The sequence below is a fragment of the Natrix helvetica genome, assembly GCF_964273705.1.
Source record: "Natrix helvetica genome assembly, chromosome: 2".
NCBI lineage: Eukaryota > Metazoa > Chordata > Lepidosauria > Squamata > Natricidae > Natrix > Natrix helvetica.
In genome coordinates, this window is record NC_138552.1 from 227,760,378 (window position 1) to 227,779,017 (window position 18,640).

General features: G+C 41.2%; 1 protein-coding gene across 1 annotated transcript; it reads left to right on the top strand.

Annotated features, from left to right (window-relative positions):
- The first annotated feature begins 1,960 nt into the window (after nt 1-1,960).
- On the top strand, nt 1,961-15,670 carry CYP1B1 (cytochrome P450 family 1 subfamily B member 1). The gene is made up of 3 exons (XM_081940651.1): nt 1,961-2,031; nt 5,448-6,443; nt 9,151-15,670. Exons 1-3 carry the CDS (start codon nt 1,994-1,996, stop codon nt 9,755-9,757), a joined length of 1,641 nt encoding a protein of 546 aa, XP_081796777.1. The 5' UTR covers nt 1,961-1,993; the 3' UTR covers nt 9,758-15,670.
- Nucleotides 15,671-18,640: the final 2,970 nt, after the last annotated feature.

Consider the following 18,640-nt stretch of genomic DNA (forward strand, 5'->3'; position numbering starts at 1 on the left):
GAGCAAACCGGAAGTGATTTCCGGTTTGCTCAGAGGGTTGTTTTAAGCGCTTCAAAGGCTTCAGGGACCATCCGGACGGTCCCTGAAGCCTTCGGAATGCTTAAAACTACCCTCCGAGCAAACCGGAAGTCATTACCCTCCTATAAAACCTCTAGAGCCTGGGGAGGGCGAAGAAATGGCTTTTAAAAACGGTGAACTCAGCTGGCCAGCGCGCACATGTGTGCTGGCCAGCTGACAGGGCAGCGCCTTGCGTGCCCTCACAAATGGCTCTGCGTGCCACCTGTGGCACGCGTGCCATAGGTTCGCCATCACTGACTTATAAGCTTTCCCTTCTTTTTAAGAAGGCTATAGCTTTGAAGCATTGGTGGTGTCGTGCTGGCACCATTGTTAGAATTCAGTATTGCAGGCTAACTCTGCCTACTGCCAGCAGTTCAATCCTGACCAGCTCAAGATTGAATCAGCCTTCCATCATTCTGAGGTCAACAAAATGAGAATACAAATTGGGAGCAATATGCTCTCTCTGTAATATTGCTTAGAGAGGGTTGTAAAGCACTATGAAATTGTATATAAGTCTAAGTGCTATTGCTATCTGAGAATGACTTTGGGAGATAGGAGGAAGAGCTGCAGCCTAGACAATGGTATGCTAAACAAAATTTGAGTTTGAAGGAAAAGGGGGGTAGTGACAATACCTCAGAAGGGACCCTTTGTGATATTTTTCTATAAGAACATTCACAAAGGATACAAGCTCTGCCTCCTATCTCCTTCAGCTAGGAAGCCATTACCAGGAGCCACACATTACATGATGCCATAATATTAAGCTGGCCGTATGTGATTTCTATGATATCAGCTTTGTCTGTCAGGGAACCCAGAAATTGTGGTTTTTCTAAGGGATCCCACCTTTGAGGAAATTTGGCTGGGTAGAACCCACTCAAAATATTTATGGGGCACCCAAACCACCAAGCCAACAACCAATATTCTTTCAATATTGTTTATTTGGGTGGATGGTCTTCTTGATGCCTTCCTCAAGACATCAGGCACTTTGTATGATGACTATAGCAGAGAAAATGGCCTGCCACTAAATTCTTCTGGCAATTTTCTAAGTTGCCTGTAGCTCTAAAGTTTTATGGAGGTTCCATCAAACCTGCTTAGCTTCGGTGTCCCCAAGATCTACCCCAAACTCCCACCTCACCTTGCCGAATGAATCTGGATAATAGAAACCGACCACCCTTTTTTCTAGCCAGATTTGGGGAGAGAATGGCGGCATTTGAAAACAGTTCTGGGAAGGATCGAAACTCGCTTGGTCCCCGGGCGGAGAGCTTGCCTCCAGCCTGTCCCTCTGCAATTCCTTGGACTGCTCCCCCCCCCTTCGGATCTTGCGTGTGCGAGCATCTAATGCGGGGAAGGGGAGGGAGGGGAGGGGATGGCCAGAGGCTTTCCATCAACAGATCACGCAATGCTACTCTGCACGCAACGGGGAGGTGACACTCGAAGGATAGAAACTTTTTTCAGCCCCCAGGGATAATAAGAAGAGGAGGGCGCTTTTCCCTGCCGCCATCTCAAGCGGCTGCTGTCTGGACGCTTAAGGGATCGCTCGCCTTGGTCACTCGGGACACGGCGCGAGACGGAGCGTGGCCGCTTTCAACGCGCCAAAAAGATCCCTCTGTCTCTCTCTCCATCCTTCCCTCCCTCCCTCCCTTTCTCTCCCCTCTCCCTTTCTCTCTCTATCTCTCACTTCTCTCTCTCTCCCCGCTCCACCTTTCTCGGCAGCGGTAGCGCAAGAGCTTTTGCCGGGCGCCGAGCTAAACTGAGCTGCCGGTGCAACTCAAGAGCACGCCAGCCGGCTCCTTGCCCGATCAGGGTCTCTAAGCGACAGCAGCAGTGTAGATCGCCCGCAGCCCCGGTCCCGGAGGACGGTCTTAAGCTGCTCTCCTCCGTCCCAAGACCTCGAACCGCAACCACTTGTGCGGGCAGCTCCACCGTGGACGGAGGCATTATGACTCAGAGAGACCTGGGAGAAGCGTTAATTAACAGGTTAGTCCTGAGACGGAAAAGAGCTCCATCCCTTTGCGTTTTTAGAACGGGGTGGTTCTTTTGTGGTTAATGTCAGCCTGTAATAGAGTCGTGGCGATGATGATATCTACCCACGCACATCAAATGAGCTGCTAGGCGGTTTGTTTATTTACTTTCTGATTATTCCAATACTCAGGGCGGCTTACGAAGTAGAATAAAAACCAGAAGGGTATAGCAAAATTAATTTGCTCTAATAGAAATCAGAATCAGACATTAAAGTATCAAACAAAAGCTTGGTAAAGTTTACTTTTACCATTTTCCAAAATACAGGTGTCTTCTTTCATTATGGTATAATACCATTGAAGGAAAAGTCTTCGGACTTTTTAACCATGCAAAGAGATCCCTTCCACAATAAATTGAGGGAACTTTCAAATCCTTTTCTCCATAGCAACTCAAGCTGCTAACATGTATTCCTTAGAAATCTTAAAACTGCCTGTTGTCTTCCAGTGTCTTTGAGTTATAACTTTTGACTTTACAATGGCAAGTTAAAAACTCTATTTTTCTGAATTGGAATGTAGGTCCAATATTCATACAATTTGCAATCAGCAGCTTCTCAAAAAGATTGACTTCAGGGGTAGCCACTGAAACCTTGAGATATTCCACATCTTTAACTTGGAAACTTAATACTTGATTTTACTCTGTTCTCACAGTGACTTGCCAATAATTGTCTGTGCCATTAGGGTTTTTTCCCAGTTAACCCATTTTCTATAGCTATGCAACTACATTGACCCAAAATACGGTTGTCTAGTTTATGGATGAGTGCATCACCAAATATTGCCAAGTTGCTGAATTCTCCACTTTTATGTATAGGTATGCTTCATCAACTATTGATTAGATTTCTGAATAAATTGTAACAATCTTGTTACAACTACAGCATCTTCTGTTGTTACTACTGGATTGCTGGATTCCTTGTTCAATGTATCTGATGAGAGGAAATCCAGCTGAAAAGTTTAAATTATTCACTTCAGTTTAAATGTAACAATTAACTTCAGTGGTTAGTATCAAAAGGATGCATCCTTCACAAATTATATGGGACAAAGTTGAAGTCAATCCCCCCCCCCCCCCATATTTGTAGATTCCCTTAGGACCAAATCCTATTGAAACTGTTTTTTGTCTTCAACTAAGGGCTAAATTGGGTTGCATATTAGGATATTTTTACTCAAGTTAATTGTATGAGCTAATTAAGAAGGCAGGCAAAGAATAAACATTTTATTACACTCAAGAATTTGTGAAATGTGTGGCCATAGTGCTGTATTTTCCCTGTTCTTCAGTTACTACTCACCTATATGTGTTTTGGCCTACGAAATCTGGAAAATCTCTAGATTGCAGTACTCAGCATTTTCTGAATCTCTCTGCTGCTATCTGTTATGGTATTTTTACAGTTCAGACATGTAGCTCCAGGCTTTCCTATTATCTTGACTGTCTATCCATCCCAACCTTTGTGTTAAGAAAATGAAGAGACAACAAGCAATATGGATACAATGCTGTTTGGATTCACAGCCAAATCCCCATTTGTGGGTGGTCTTGGAAACGTTACACTTTATCCTAAGACACTAAGTCATGACAATAAACAAAACCTGTAAAACACTTTGCATATACAGCAGCTTGGATTAGCTCAAACCGGTGGCATTAATTTTGGGGGAGAAGGGAAGTAGTTTGCTATCATCTTTTATTTAACGAGATGGATTTATTTTAAAATTAGCAAGTTAGAAGAGAGATTTAGTAATGAGATTCAAGTTCAGTAGAATCCCCCACAAGTTCAGTGAAATGACTTCTCATACATCTTACGTATGGATCTAAAACATCATTGATTAGTTTGTAGCTTACTATGCTATGCATTCAATTCAGGTAGCATAGTTTTAGTGTATTGTTGGGGATATAACCCTAGGCTTGGCTTGCCAATGTATATTAAACTATGATTATGTTAATTTCTTTAAATGCTTAAGAGATTAATTGGTTAATTACCTCAAGCAGCCATAAGAGGGAGCCAGAATGGTTGTTAGCTCTTTCTATTTTGTTAGACGCTGATGAATCTTGCTACTGTTGGTTACTTTACTTTCTGGGTTCAACTGAGAATATTGATAACTGAATTACTGAACTGTGTATGACTTGGACTGTTAACCGGACTCTGAATATCTCTTATGTCTACATAGTAAACTACTATATTTTTATACTATTCAGTGTCTCTGTATGCTGGTTTGTGCGTGTTATTCCATATCACTCTCATTACGCTTCTCTGCATACTCGCTCTCCTAACGGGGAGCTTAATTACTCAACATGTATTATGCAAACTAGGGAACAAATCCCTATCAAATGAACCTTAGTATGTTGTGAGAACCCAGTCCTTTTAGGAGATGCTCTCATTTTGTGATGTAATCCCAAAGGAAAAGAGAATCTGTTGATGTAAATTTACATAAATTCTGTTCAGATGCCTTTTTTTCATTTTTTCATCCTTTGGTCAATGATGCAATAAATTGGTTATACATAAAGTTACTCTCTGTAGTAACTTCAGATCTCCCTGTTCCTTGCTATATATTTTTATTGTTGTTGGTTTGTATTCAGATGTGGCTTATCAAATAGCAGAAACGTGAAAATTATCATTTCACTTTATATAGTGTCATTGAACCGGTAGAACTCTATAGAACTGGAAAGAGACAGGGGGGGGGGGGAGAGGGAGATTTACAGCACAAATTTTTCAGCATGCAAGTGAGTTGCTTTTATGAAGCTGTATTAAGAACTAGGGTTTTTTTGTGATACCCAGTGCACTTCACTCTGTGCACCTGAAAGAAAAGTTGCTTCCAACTACAGCCAAACAGGAATTCACAAATTTCACAGATAAGGCAGCCTCTTTATGTGGCATGAGTGGTGGAGTCAAGATGGTAGCTATTACTGTGCAATTGAAGCCTCACCTCTTTTGATAAATATTGCACTCACCTTGACCTTTTGGGCCCCATTTCCCTCCACCCATGGAGCGCCCCACCCCCCACTATCCTTATTTCTAAGTATCTATAACTAGTAATGCAACTGACCAGAAAAACGCGAGAGAAGATTATAGATTTTGGAAACATGCAATACATAATTGAAAGCCAACACGTGACAGTTAATTAACAGTCTCTAATTATATTCTGTCTGTGGACTCCTTGCTCTAAGCTTCAGAGGAGAGGTTGGAGGTCTGAGTATCTTCCCACAGGAGTTGAAATTCTTTGGGATACAGACGGACCCAAGTGTAAAAGTGGAGTCAATGATTTTTAAGGGGACACAATAATGTCGCCACCCATATCTGGTGTACGCATTTGCAAGCTGGCACTGAAAACCAGCACATTACGTTTTGACCCACAGAAGCGCTCCTAAGGCAGACCCTTTTTTTTTCTCCGCAGCGCGCGCTCTCGCGGCCTGGAAGAAGCGCTCCGGACCGGCGTTCCGCCAATTCAAGACTTGTTGCTCCTGCTCCTCTCGCTGCTGCTCGCCTTCCAGGCGGTGAAATTTCTGGTCATCAAGTGGTCGCGACGGAGGAGGCTGGAACCGCCGGGCCCTTTCCCGTGGCCCCTTCTAGGCAACGCCGCTCAACTGGGCCGCGCTCCTCACCTAGCTTTCGGGCGCTTGGCGGCTACCTACGGCAGCGTTTTTCAGCTGCGCCTCGGGAGATGGCCAGTAGTGGTGCTGAGCGGCGAGCGCGCCATCCGCGAGGCCCTCATCCGCCAAGGGGCCGCCTTCGCGGGTAGGCCTCCTTTCCCTTCTTTTCAGCTGGTATCCGGCGGACGCAGCTTGGCCTTCGGAAGCTACTCCGAGCTGTGGAAACTGCAGCGGCGCTTGGCGCACTTGACCTTGCGCGCTTTTTCGGCACGCCGCCTCCTGGAGCAGCCCTTGCTGGCTGAGACGTGCACTGTGGTCCGTCTCCTGGTGAGCGCTTGCGCCGGCGGCGCCTTCGTAGATCCGTCCCGAAGCTTGGGGGTGGCCGTGGCTAACGTAATGAGCGCGCTCTGTTTCGGCCGCCGCTATAGCCACGCTGACGTCGAGTTCCGGCGGCTGGTGGGTCGAAACGAACAGTTCGGGCGCACGGTGGGCGCCGGGAGCGTGGTCGACGTGCTGCCCTGGCTGCAGCGCTTTCCCAATCCGGTGCGCTCAGCCTTCCGCGCTTTCCGCGCCCTCAATCACGAGTTCTACAGCTTCGTCCGCCAGAAGTTTCTCTGGCATCGGAACAGCCTCCGGCCGGGAGACCCTCTACGCGACCTGATGGACGCCTTCATCCGCCTGCAGCAAACGCAGCCTGGCTTGCCTCTGGAGCACGTGCCGGCTACCGTCACGGACATCTTCGGCGCCAGCCAGGACACTCTCTCTACCGCCCTGCAGTGGCTCTTGATCTTCCTCATCAGGTGAGCTGGTTGGCGGGAGCCTGGGAGGAAGTATTGTGCGCAGCGCGTGCGCGCGGTTAGAAATGTTAGGTGCCAGTGTAAGAAAGTCTATGGAGATTCTCAGTCATCCGGGTCATGGTGGCCCCAAATGTGCTTTTTCAAGAGGCAGCTGGACTTTCTGGTTTTTCTTCCAAGACGTCCTTCCCTTCCCCACCATCCAGTCAGAACTGAAGAAGCTTCTTGGATGAGAAGTGAAATCTCTTCAAAGGAAAAGCAGAAAATCCAGTTGCCTCTTGAAAAAACACCTTTGGAACAGTATAAGGAAGATCAGTAAAAAAATGGTCCAAGGGACATAACTGAGCTGGAGAGGCTAAAATCTATGAAAGCAGTCAAAAATTAAAAATTGAGGGAGATCCTGTTTGAATGCATTAGGGTTCATGGTTCATCCCTGCATCCCAACCATGATCCTGATTTAGACCCTACTGTGCCTTTTAAACATGCATTAAGTATATCTCCCCTACGGTATCTACGTTTGAGGTAAACTTTGAATTCTGGACAGCAGAAAAAGTTGCTGAATATTTGATGAGAATTTGGAAATGTTCGGAGTAAGAAGAATTGACATTATGAAAGATTTTGAAGCCTTGCAAGGTTATGTATTTTTTTTTTAAAAAAAGAGGGAGGATGATATCACACAAGTTTGCATGATGGTCTCTAAATATCGAACCTGCACTGGTGCTAAGCAAAAACTTAAGTTTCCCATTTATTCCCACACCACCTGCTCAGATAGTCTTAGAGGGTTTCTGAATCATTTGGAGCAAATGTAGGGAGGAGGGAAATGTGTGCAAATACTGCCTCCTTCCTATGCCCCACCTTTTGCTTTTTGTGAAAGTGAAAAAACTAGATTTATTTATTTATTTGTAACACATCTTTATTATTTTTACAAATAACTCAAGGTGGCAAACATATCCAACCTATCTTCCTCCTCCTATTTTTCCCATAGCAACAACCCTGGGAGGTGGGTCGGGCTGAGACGGAGTGATTGGCCCATGGGCACTCAACTGGCTTTCATGCCTAAAGTGGGACTAGAACTCTCAGTCTCCCCTTTTCTAGCCTGGTTCCTTAGACCAAACTGGCCAAGGACTCATAATTTAACCAAGCTTTTTATATCTTCCCATGTACCAGAGACTATTTCAGTATTTTAAGGAAATTAAGCAATCTAATATTAGTCAATAGTATTGCAGGCTGATATAATTTTGAATGATGAATATTTCAGCTGTTCAAGTGGCAATTATTTTTAATGAATGCTTGTTTTCATCTCTCTCTCCCACCAGATTATAGAAAGAAAAGGGTTATGAGATGTTACTGATCATTTCTGTTTGAAATTTGCAGTTATCAATTCAGGAGAAAGAATGGATTTCCATGATTTGCTCTTCATTAATATGAATCTCCAATGAAACTTGTATTCTCTGAGATCATTTTTTTAGAACAAATAATAGCCCTTCCTTGGATCTTTGGTTAGGTTAAGAAAAACCAACTGACAGTTGTTATGCTGTTGGTAGATGACAAATATATTTGTTGCATCTTTTAATGCATCTTTTAATTTATATACTGCCCCTCCATATGGAAACATGGCAGTGTAAAAAAGGAATCAAGATCATAACAGAAAATCAGAACCCTTTGAAATAATAATCCTCAAAATTGTCAAAAACTTCACAACTGATTGTAACTAGAGTTAGTATTAAAAATAAACATAATGACAGATCTTAATTTAAGTAATTTTCATTTTTTTCCAGTTTTGTTCAAGAGTCTGGACTTCTATTGGGCATTATTGTTATCTGTTCCCAACAATGTAGAGTCACCTCTGCCAGTTCTTTACCTGGTGTTGCCTTTCATATGCATCGAGTTCTTTCCAAGAACTTAGGATATCATAATATATCAGCATAGTATATTTGTGGATCCAAGTGGTGTAGTTGACAGAAGAAATTTTGTCAGTGCGAAGATGAAAGCTAGCTGGGTGACTTTGGGCCAGTCATTTTTAGTCCAATTCACCTCACAGGATTTTTGTTGTGGGAAAAATAGGAGATGAAAGGAGTATTGGGTATGTTTGCCACCTTATTTGTTATAAAGTAATAAAGGCAGGATAAAAATATAAAAAATAAACTTTCAGTAGGAGTCCTGTTTCCGTAAAATTCAATCAAAATGTTACAGTGGGCATTGTTTTAAAGAATAAAGAATAGATGTTCAGCTATCTTTTCTTTAACTTGCCTATTGTCATATATTTTCTGTTAGAACTGTGTAAAATTGTTGGGAATGGAGTGGTTGGTCAGTTCCTTGTATGTCATGATTTTTAACATAATATGTTTGTCTATCTGTAAAACTATTGGAGAATGATATTAATTTTATACTCATTTTGGAAAATGAACATGAAAGAAAGAGAATATGTGTGTGAATCTCTCTAGCAAGATACTTATATAAAGTGTAAAAAAAAAGTTGACAGCCATCTCCAAAATGGCAAGGCCCAATTACTGTACATCAAAACTGCATTTGCAAGGGAAAGCACAGTCGCAAGAGATTCATATATATCTTCCCCTTTCCTGCCAGTTGTGCCCCCTCGCCTGGTAATTGTCTTCGTATGTTCCTAGTAGCATAGATTTGTCTAGATAATATCTGCTTTCAGAGAGTTGAAGAAAGTGTTTTAAAAACAGCTGCTGCTGTTGTTTTTAACCAGGTATCCAGAGGTGCAAACTAAACTGCAAGAAGAAATAGACAAAGTCGTTGGCCGGAACCGTCTGCCCTGTGCTGAGGATCAGCCCCATTTGCCTTCTGTCATGGCTTTCCTATATGAATCTATGCGTTTCAGTAGCTTTGTGCCAGTTACCATTCCCCATTCCACCACAGCCGATTCCATCTTGATGGGCTACCACATTCCCAAAGACACCGTGGTCTTCATCAATCAGTGGTCAGTGAACCACGACCCAGTGAAATGGCCTGCTCCAGAAGTTTTCAATCCAGCAAGATTCCTGGATGAGAATGGATTCCTGAACAAGGACCTTGCTAGCAGTGTGCTGATTTTTTCAGTGGGCAAACGAAGGTGCATTGGAGAGGAGTTATCCAAAGTGCAACTCTTTCTCTTTACTGCTGTCTTGGTCCACCAGTGCAATTTCACTGCTAATCCAAAGGAAGATTCTAAAATGGATTTCACTTATGGCTTGACTGTTAAACCAAAGCCATTCACACTCAGTGTCACACTTCGAGACAGCATGGATTTGCTGGATAATGCTGTCCAGGGACTTCAGCCAGAAAATGCATCTGAAAATTGCTTGTTTAATACATGAATGCTCAGGTTTGAATCTAGTCTCTAAAGCTGTGTAAGGATTGTGTTTCTCCCCTCTTTTTTAAAAAAATTACTTAGAAACACAATGTATTCTGGAGAAATGCTAGCAAGAAACGAAGTAAGACAATGTATGAATAAGCATGGTGTGGTTTGCAAACTGATGTTTTACTTACCTCAGCAAATCTTGTCAACTGCTCTCCATGGTGTGAATTTAATCATTAGTTTTCTTCCCTAATTACACTTTGGCATACCTATACCTTGTTCACTTATCTTTTTACTGGCCATCCACATGATTCTCTCATTACATAGTTCCCTTTCTGTATTTTCTTTGTGTTTTTAATCTTTTCAGGGAGTGGTATATTTCTCTAACAACATTCTATCCAGAAAAAATATTTAATGCTGAAATAATCAATAGATTATAAAATAGTACCTACTGTCAAGATAATGTACACAAGCAACTAGGTTTCAGATGGCCAGTTAGATGACTTTTCCACCAACAGTAGAATTGTCAGAACCATTGTGTTAGGTGACAAATAGAAAAAAAATATAGGAAATCAGTTTCTGTAATTGACTGTCTTCCAGGTGTTAGGGCTCTCAGAATTCTCAATATTTTGGTTTCAAATGGTAAGAACAATGCATATTATTCCTGGAAGATACTCATCTGAAACCTTAAATGTCAACTCTGCTTTTTTAAAGAACCTACAGTCACCTACATATGGTGCATTGACATTTGCTAAAGCAGCTCTATGTATTATATTGCCATAGGCTTGAAGTTGATTTCCTAGTGCTCAACAAATGTTGAAATTCAAATAGGATTTTTTTTACTTTTTTTTTTCTACAAAATTAGGTACTTTATTATTGGCTGTACAAATAAGAGACACTCCTGAATCTGTAGAAGGGAAACAAGAGGGGAATGTCACCCTTTTTCATAGTCTTGGCGGGAGACCTGCCTCCTTCCTTGATCTAGAGAAAAATGACAAGCAGGAGCCACAGAAATGACAAGGAGCAGCCAGCAGCTCCGGAAGGTGCGTTCAGCAGCAGCAGCACCTGGCTCTGAGAGCCCCCTTAGCAAGAAAGCCCAAGGCCGCAAAGATGTTTCCTTCAGAGACATCAGTGAGGGGAGGGAGCTCCTCCAGAGGAAGCCCTGTGGGGAAAGCAGCAGGGAAGAAGCTGGCCTCTGCCTGGCAGGCCTCTTTCCTGCCCGCCAGCGCAGCTGGACCCCTGGTGCCCAGGCTCCCTCTGGGGTGGTTTCAGCAAAGTTCTCGTTTGCCAGTGAAGGGGGTTGCCATGCTGGTCAGCTAAAGCAACTTATCCGCTGTATAAATATAGAATATCTAGAAGTGTGTGTGTGTGTGCGTGTGTGTGTGTGTGTGTGTGTGTACATAAGCAGCAGGCAGGTTTCCTTGGAAGATGGGGTGGGCTGGATAAGGAAGGTGAGAGCCAGCAGATCCCAAAGCTGCATTTCCTCTGCCAGAGAGTTGTGGTTGCCTGGCCTTCGAAGGTGGGATGGCAGAGTTGGAGAGGTGGGGGGGGGTGGATGTCCCAGGCACCTCTAGCTGGAGGAGATGTACGGGGACTGTGTTTTGCGGATCCTGCCAGGCTTGGTGTTGAGAATGTCCATGCTTTTGCGGCTGGAGCTGACGATGTCCCTGATGAAGCCAGAGCAGTCACGGCAAACGTCCTTGAGCACCGCCCCATGGGCATAGATGCAGGGGAACTCTTCCTCCACTCTGCGCCAGCGGGTGCCCTGCAGGGAGTGGAAAATCTCCTGCCGATGGGCTGGGGGCCCCTTGGCTCCCAGGGAGCCCGGCAGCGTCTCGACGCCCAGGGTGTAGAACGGGATGTGGATTTTTTATTTTTGTTGCTCATAGGGTGTCTTTAAAAAAAAATCAGAAATGCACTTCACATGATCTTAACTAAATGGGTGCATTGCACTGCACATGCATAACATATTGATAAGAGATGATGCATTTAGTAATATGAATTATTTTTATCCCTCTAATACATGTTTTGAAGGTATTCCACATAATTGGATATTATTTATAGTTCAGTCAGCATTTATAAATCAGTTAATTTACCTGGCTTCCTTTAGTTAAGTGATTTCTTAAGAAATGCATTTCTTTTCAGAAATAGAATGATCTATCCTTGATCAAAGTATACTTAGAAATAATGGAATAAAATAAAATGTATTGTCTATGTTTTAAACTAATTGAATAGGAAGTTGAAAGCTCTGAATTTTGCTGATGAAATCAGTGGTTTACTAATGAGAGGCAAAAAGTTCAAAGTTGTGATCTTTCATTTAAAAAGGTTCTTAGTTAAAAAAATAAGTACCATAAATACGGTCATTCTGTAGGTTGTACACAGTTTGAGAGATGGAAGATTGGGATGCCCAGACCCCTTTGAGTTGACTGTACTCCATCGACCCCAAGTGAATTTGTCACTAAGTCATCATTTTCCAGATCATCTAAGTGAAACCACCACAAACTGTCTCCTCTCCAGAGACAACCTGAAAACTGAACATGGAAGCTTGGAAGTTGCCTAGGTTGGAAAAGCTCAGACTTTACCTTCCAAATTGAGAATTCTATGTATGTGTAAATTACTATTTGAAACAATAGCACTTGTCGTAAGAAAATGGAGGTGGGGGGGGGGTACAACACATCATGTTTCTGATTTCCCACAGTTGTATTCCATACAGTTTTATCCACACCTACATAACTTGTTGGCTTGCGCTGAAGTATAATTTTCAGAAGCCCCAAGTAGCCAATGGTAATAGATGCAAAAGGAACACGACGTACCACAAGTTGCCTATCCTAAGTAAAGATTCTCATGCTGTATTGCCAAACAATGTTCTGGATTACTTTAAAGGTTTAATATCAAGTCTTATCAGGGCAATCTGACAAGTATCAAATTTGGTTCTGAGTAAAACACCCACAGCGAATGACAATTTAGTGCCTTGCTTCTGTTTTTAGGTGTCATATATAGAGCACTATTCTCAAACTTGCTAAAAAGTTTCAAAAAACTTCCAGCTGTATACATTGGAAAATGAAACAATTGGTTTATGATTTCCAGTGCATTATATTGGCCTTCCCCATCCTGATGCCCTGGGTAGGTGTTAGATTCAACTTCCATAATACTCTGCCAGCATGCCCTTTGATCCTACTGGGATGTTAGTTCAATCCCTGAAAGGCATCATACTGTATTCTAGAAAACCATATTGTGTAATCCTGCAGCTGTACAGACCAATGCAATTGCCTCTGCACTCTATTTCTGAAATTCAAAATAGCAATAAATTCATGCATTCCTATACTGAAGACTTCCTAATTTCATACTTTGAGAGAGAAAAAGCACAGAGTTTAAAAACAAATTTAGAAAGGTGATATCAATTATTTCATAATCTACAACAAATAAAATTACTTCTTACAGAACTTAGCCTGCTCCTGTGAAACCCTCTGTATGATTATAAACATATTAATCTCAGGTCAAGATAGGATTGAACATAGGGTAATATTTTTAGTTATGTAAAGGTTTGTAACTGTGTTGTGTATGTTAATGAATATGCATACATATTACAGAATGTAGTATTTCAACATACTTCTCACTGACTTTCTTTTAACCAATGTTGACTATAATTTTGTTTTTTCAACTTCCCCAAAACCTTTAAAATATATCAGACTGATATGTATATACTGTATTATCTGAATGCCAACAAAATTCAGTTATGTAAATCACTTTTAAAGTGTTTAAATCCTATTTGTACTTGATCCAATATGCATAATGGTCAATTCAAATCTGGGTTGGTCACCAGGACAAGAGGTTTAGCTTTCTGAGATTTCAGACTCATGCTGGAGCCCATCCTCACGGAATTTCTCTCACCAGAATGTGTCACAATACGGTAATGTGTCCCATTCTGGTAGAGAGAGGTTCCCTGAGGATGGGCACCATCATGAGTCCAAAAGCTCAGAAGATTAAACCTCTGGTCCTGTGACCAGCCCAGACTGGATCCTGCAACATTATCCTGGGACACATATTTGCCTTCATATATTTGCCTTCCTTCGTAATGGTCACTTCATTTGAAAGCCAATAGATCTGGGCGGTTTTTTAAAAAGATGGACGATTAATTACCCAAACTATTACTATTTTTTCCTCTATTCCAATTACTTTGCATTTAATAACATTTTTAAAAAATGTATCGCTTTGGATTGTCCTGAACTTTATTATTGTGGCTAGGGGCAGGCAACACGGAGTCACTCTTAGTGTCCATCAGGTTTTTATGGGTTATACTACCTAACTCTTTTCTAATTTGTTTTATTTTAAAAAATGAATGGACTGCTGGAATGGCACACCAGAAAATGCCAGTCTTCTGAAAACATTTCTGGCTTAAAATATACTACAAGAACTCTTAAAAATAAAAACATGTGGGGTTGTAATCCAATGCTTTATTTAGATATGTGCCCACCTGCCCAGAAAAAAAGCTTCAAATAAAATCTGGGGGTAATTAAAATGCATGCTGGGGTGTTGCAGGAACTAGCTGGGAACATCTTTCCATTGGTATCTTTAATTTTCTTGTTTTATAAGAGTGGGCAGAACATACTCCTAACATTCCAAATATGTACATCCACCCACAAAATTTGCCTGGACCTCTTCTAGAAGCTGTTGTTTTTCACAACAGAACATACATATTTTTTCTCGCCTTCAAAAGTGGGAAATTTAAGTACTTTTCTTAAGATTTCATGCATTTGTTCTTATAAAATGAAGCAGGAGAGCCAGCATTAGTTGTATTCTGTCTTTAATCATTGCATAATGTTGGAAATTTCTGGCTTTAGAAAACTCTGAATGTAGCTTCTGTGGTTGTTTGCTTGCCTGAAATTTGTCCTTTCTTTGAGAATCAACACATTTTCAGCATCATGATGACCCTATTGCTGGCCACTTTGATATGGTTCTGTAACTTTGTTTCATTTTTAACAGCGTAAATCCCTCCATCTTAGCTGGGTGCCTTGGCCCTTTTCTTACCAAGTACAGTTTGTTCCTTATTCTCTACCTCCTGTTCACCTACAAAATCATAATCTTTTGTACTTTGAAGCTTAGCAGAGAAAGATTGTTTGGGCTCGTTTGATTTGGGTTTAAGAATCAGCAAAAGCTTTGAATTACCTTTGTGGAAGGTAACCCTGGGATTATATTTAGGGCAGCCAGGGCCAGGGTTTAACACCTAATGCCTTTTGGTGGTAAAATATTCTGAATATATCCTAATGTCCTGTAGAATCAGTTGCCTTTTATATTTTACAGGGATTACAAAGAGATTAGGCTTCTAATTTTATATAGATTTTATTATAAAACACATTCATTTATCTGGTAAAAAGTAAAATTCTGATTTTATTTTATATTACTTCCTGATAATAGTTTATACTAACCTTAGATCTTTAGATGTACCTGGGTTTTGGTGTTTCTCCTTTCTTCTAACTTCTTAGCTATAATCTCAATGGGAGGTTTTGGATGCTTTCTTTGTATATGCTGTATTCATCTTGAAAGAAAATGATTTTTCCTGTGTTTGTACCATTTTAATTATATGTATTATTAATCTGACTTGATCACGCATATTGTTCCAATATGATCGTGTATAAAGAGAATGGGGGTCTGTAACTCTCATATGCCCTTAATCAGTAGATGGTATATGGGTAGATGTGGTTGGGGACGATGTGTTTTAGATAAGTTATTGTTGGACTACCTAGAGAAATCTTCCTAACCTTCATTATTGTATTATATGTTTGTTATCCATAATTATTTGTAACAAGGAATGTAAGTACCACCCTCCACAGAAAATAAATTTCTATATTGTTAATCAGTATAGTTTTAATAAAGAAACCTGATTTGTTTATTTCCACTTGTGTATAACTTGCAAATATATGTAGCAGTCCCATCTGTTTCCTGAAGTTATTATTAGTGCATTGGTACATAATAAGGAGACCACAATGCTATTGCAGAATTGTAGTTTGGCTGCCAAGTTACCAGTTCTGTTGTAGGACACGTTCACGTGCTTCCCAAGGTGCAGCACAGTAGGGCAAGATGGCTTCACACCAGAAAGAAACACGAGCGGCTTTTCCTGCAACATCATCCTAGGTCCGGTTCCTTGCCAGAGCTGCCTTGTAAATAAGCACCACAACCAGGAAGATTCCTGAAGTGATACTTTCTGGCTTAGACAACAGTTGATAAGACAGTTAATAGGGAAACTGATGATGGAATTTAATTCCTACAGAAGCAAACATATAATGATGCCAGCATAAATTTAGACTTTTGCTAGAAAAATATATGCATTTAATGACCCTTAGGAAATGGATAGGCAAGTAAGATGCTCATTAATTCTTTTGATCAAGGTATTTCAGTATCAGTTCTAGCTCTTTAATTCATCTCTTGTCCCCTTAGTTTTTGTCTTAAGTCTATCGCTTATGATTATCACATTTGGGTCGAAGAAGGAGGCCGTCTATATTGAACCACTTTGATTCTTTCAAACCATAATGCTTTTCAACTTGCCAATGAACTGCGGGGAAGGGAAGGGGGAAATGGAATGCTGAGAATGTATGGGGAGATCATGAGAACATGGAAACCATCAAGGTATTGATGGTGTTAGAGAAAGAAGGACTGTTCCCATAACAAATGGATGTCTCGAATATTGGAGAATGTGGTCACCCAGGTTGGGAAGAAGGAGAAGTTATTATTTAACTACTAGGCAAGCATTTGCATGGGGAAACCAGAGCTGGTTTTATATCTTCAGTATCAATATTGTGTATCCAATAAAGTTTTATTTTTGGGAATACAAAAACAAGTTTTACCTGAATACTCCCATTTTATGTTCCCACAATTTTTCTTGTCTTGAATCCTTAATGAAGCCTAATGCTTTTGGAATATTATGCAAAATTAAAATTGCCAATGTGAAGGAGCCAAAGCAGAAATCAGATATTGATGAATGATGCAAGCCCTGCAAATATATTTAATTCGCAAAAACTTCAATCAGTTTTAGTTTCTGGATGTAGAAGTATATCTTTAATTTTTTATGTATAGTAGATTTCCCCCTTACTTGTAGATTTTGGATTGGATGAGGCCTCTGACTTCAGATGATTGATTAGTTTTAGTTCAACCAAAACAATATAATTGAAGATTAGTATCTTTTCCAAGATACCTCTCAAGTGGAAAGGAAGCTTTGTTTGAGAGATTTCTGTAAAGTCTGGGCTTCCTTCCGGTTGCTGAGATTCAGTCAAGTTGAATAGCTTCATTCTGAAGCCTTGGCTCATGTTGCTGCTTGTTCCTAGACAGCTCTGCATTGGCCTCATCAGCTTCTGACAGAAGTGAGAAGCAGACTTCTGAATCCGTAGTCCAAAACATTGTGCCTTCTGGGTAAACTTTTCAAGGGATGCAAGAATAAAAGAAAATATGGATCCACCAACCACCATTTTCTATTCAATGCATTATTTATCTTAAAGGTAAAGGTTCCCCTTGCACATAGTCGTTCCCAACTCTAGGGGGCGATGCTCATCTCCATTTCAAATCTGAAGAGCCAGCGTTGTCCGAAGACATCTCCGTGGTCATGTGGCTGGCATGACTAAATGCTGAAGGTGCACAGAATGCTGTTACCTTCCCACCAAAGGTGGTCCCTATTTTTCTACTTGCATTTTTACGTGCTTTCGAACTGCTAGGTTGGCAGAAGCTGGGACAAATAATGGGAGTTCATTCTATTATGCAGGGCTAGGCATTCGAACTGCCAAACTGCCTATCTTTTTGATCGACAAGCTCAGTGTCTTAACCACTGAACCACCGCGTCCCTCTTTATTCCTCTTAGGTATCCCCATATAGCATCCTGTACATTGTTTCCAAGTCATATTTTTGAAGTGCATGACAAGAAGGCTTGAAGCATAGTCAACTACAGAGTGACTAATTCTGTCTCCTGAGGGAAAAACAAGCATATAACAGATACTGAGTCTCAGTATTGTTATACTGAAAAAGATATGAAAAGTGGGAAGAGCTAAGCTTAAAGGGGTTACAACCAGTTTGGCATCAGGCTAGAGACTGGAAAACCATGAGTTCTAGCCTGCTTTAGGCACACAACCAGTCACTGTATCTCAGCTCCAGTAAGAAGACAAGGGCAAAGCACTTTCAAAGTCTTAACTAAGAAAACTTCAGGGACTTGTCCAGGCATTTGCCAGGCATCAAACATAATGTGAAGGCACGGCGCGCACACACACACACACACACACCGGCAACATTGTATGAAAGAAGACAATGAAATAATGAAAGAAAATTCTGAAAAACAAACTGGTCACAGTGTTGTCATCAGTGTTGTGAGGTAGCACAAAAACAAGATGGTAAAATTTGTTCTGATTACATAGCTAGTCTTCACTCCTTCTTCTTAATGTGGCAAGCAAATAATATTTTCTGAATAATTTACTGCAGGGGTAAATTAAAACCCAATGACTGTTGGAGCATCATGCTAGTGGAAAGATATAAGTGAAACACCCACCTTTATTGTTCTGCACAAAAAGTCCTAATCTAACCCCTTTCTCTAGGAAAGCTGATGCTATGTTATCAATAGGAAATAGAACAGACGCCCTTGTTTACTACTTGCATGGTCCTAATCTACCTATAAGTGGTAGTGCTAAATTAGGATTACTAGCAGAATTAGTAGACCAGGATGTCTGTACAGCACTTTACAGTGCTTCTTGACTACCTCCTTTCATTGGAACAGTAGCTTTATGTGAGATGGAGAAAATGGTAGACCAAGCCTTCTCTAAAGTGACCTGCCTGTCAGATCTGTGTAAAACCAGGACAACCTGTCTGTAAGGATCTTTGTTCATCCACATCTAACAAGTAGAGCATTTCTCCCTCTCTAATTATCTTG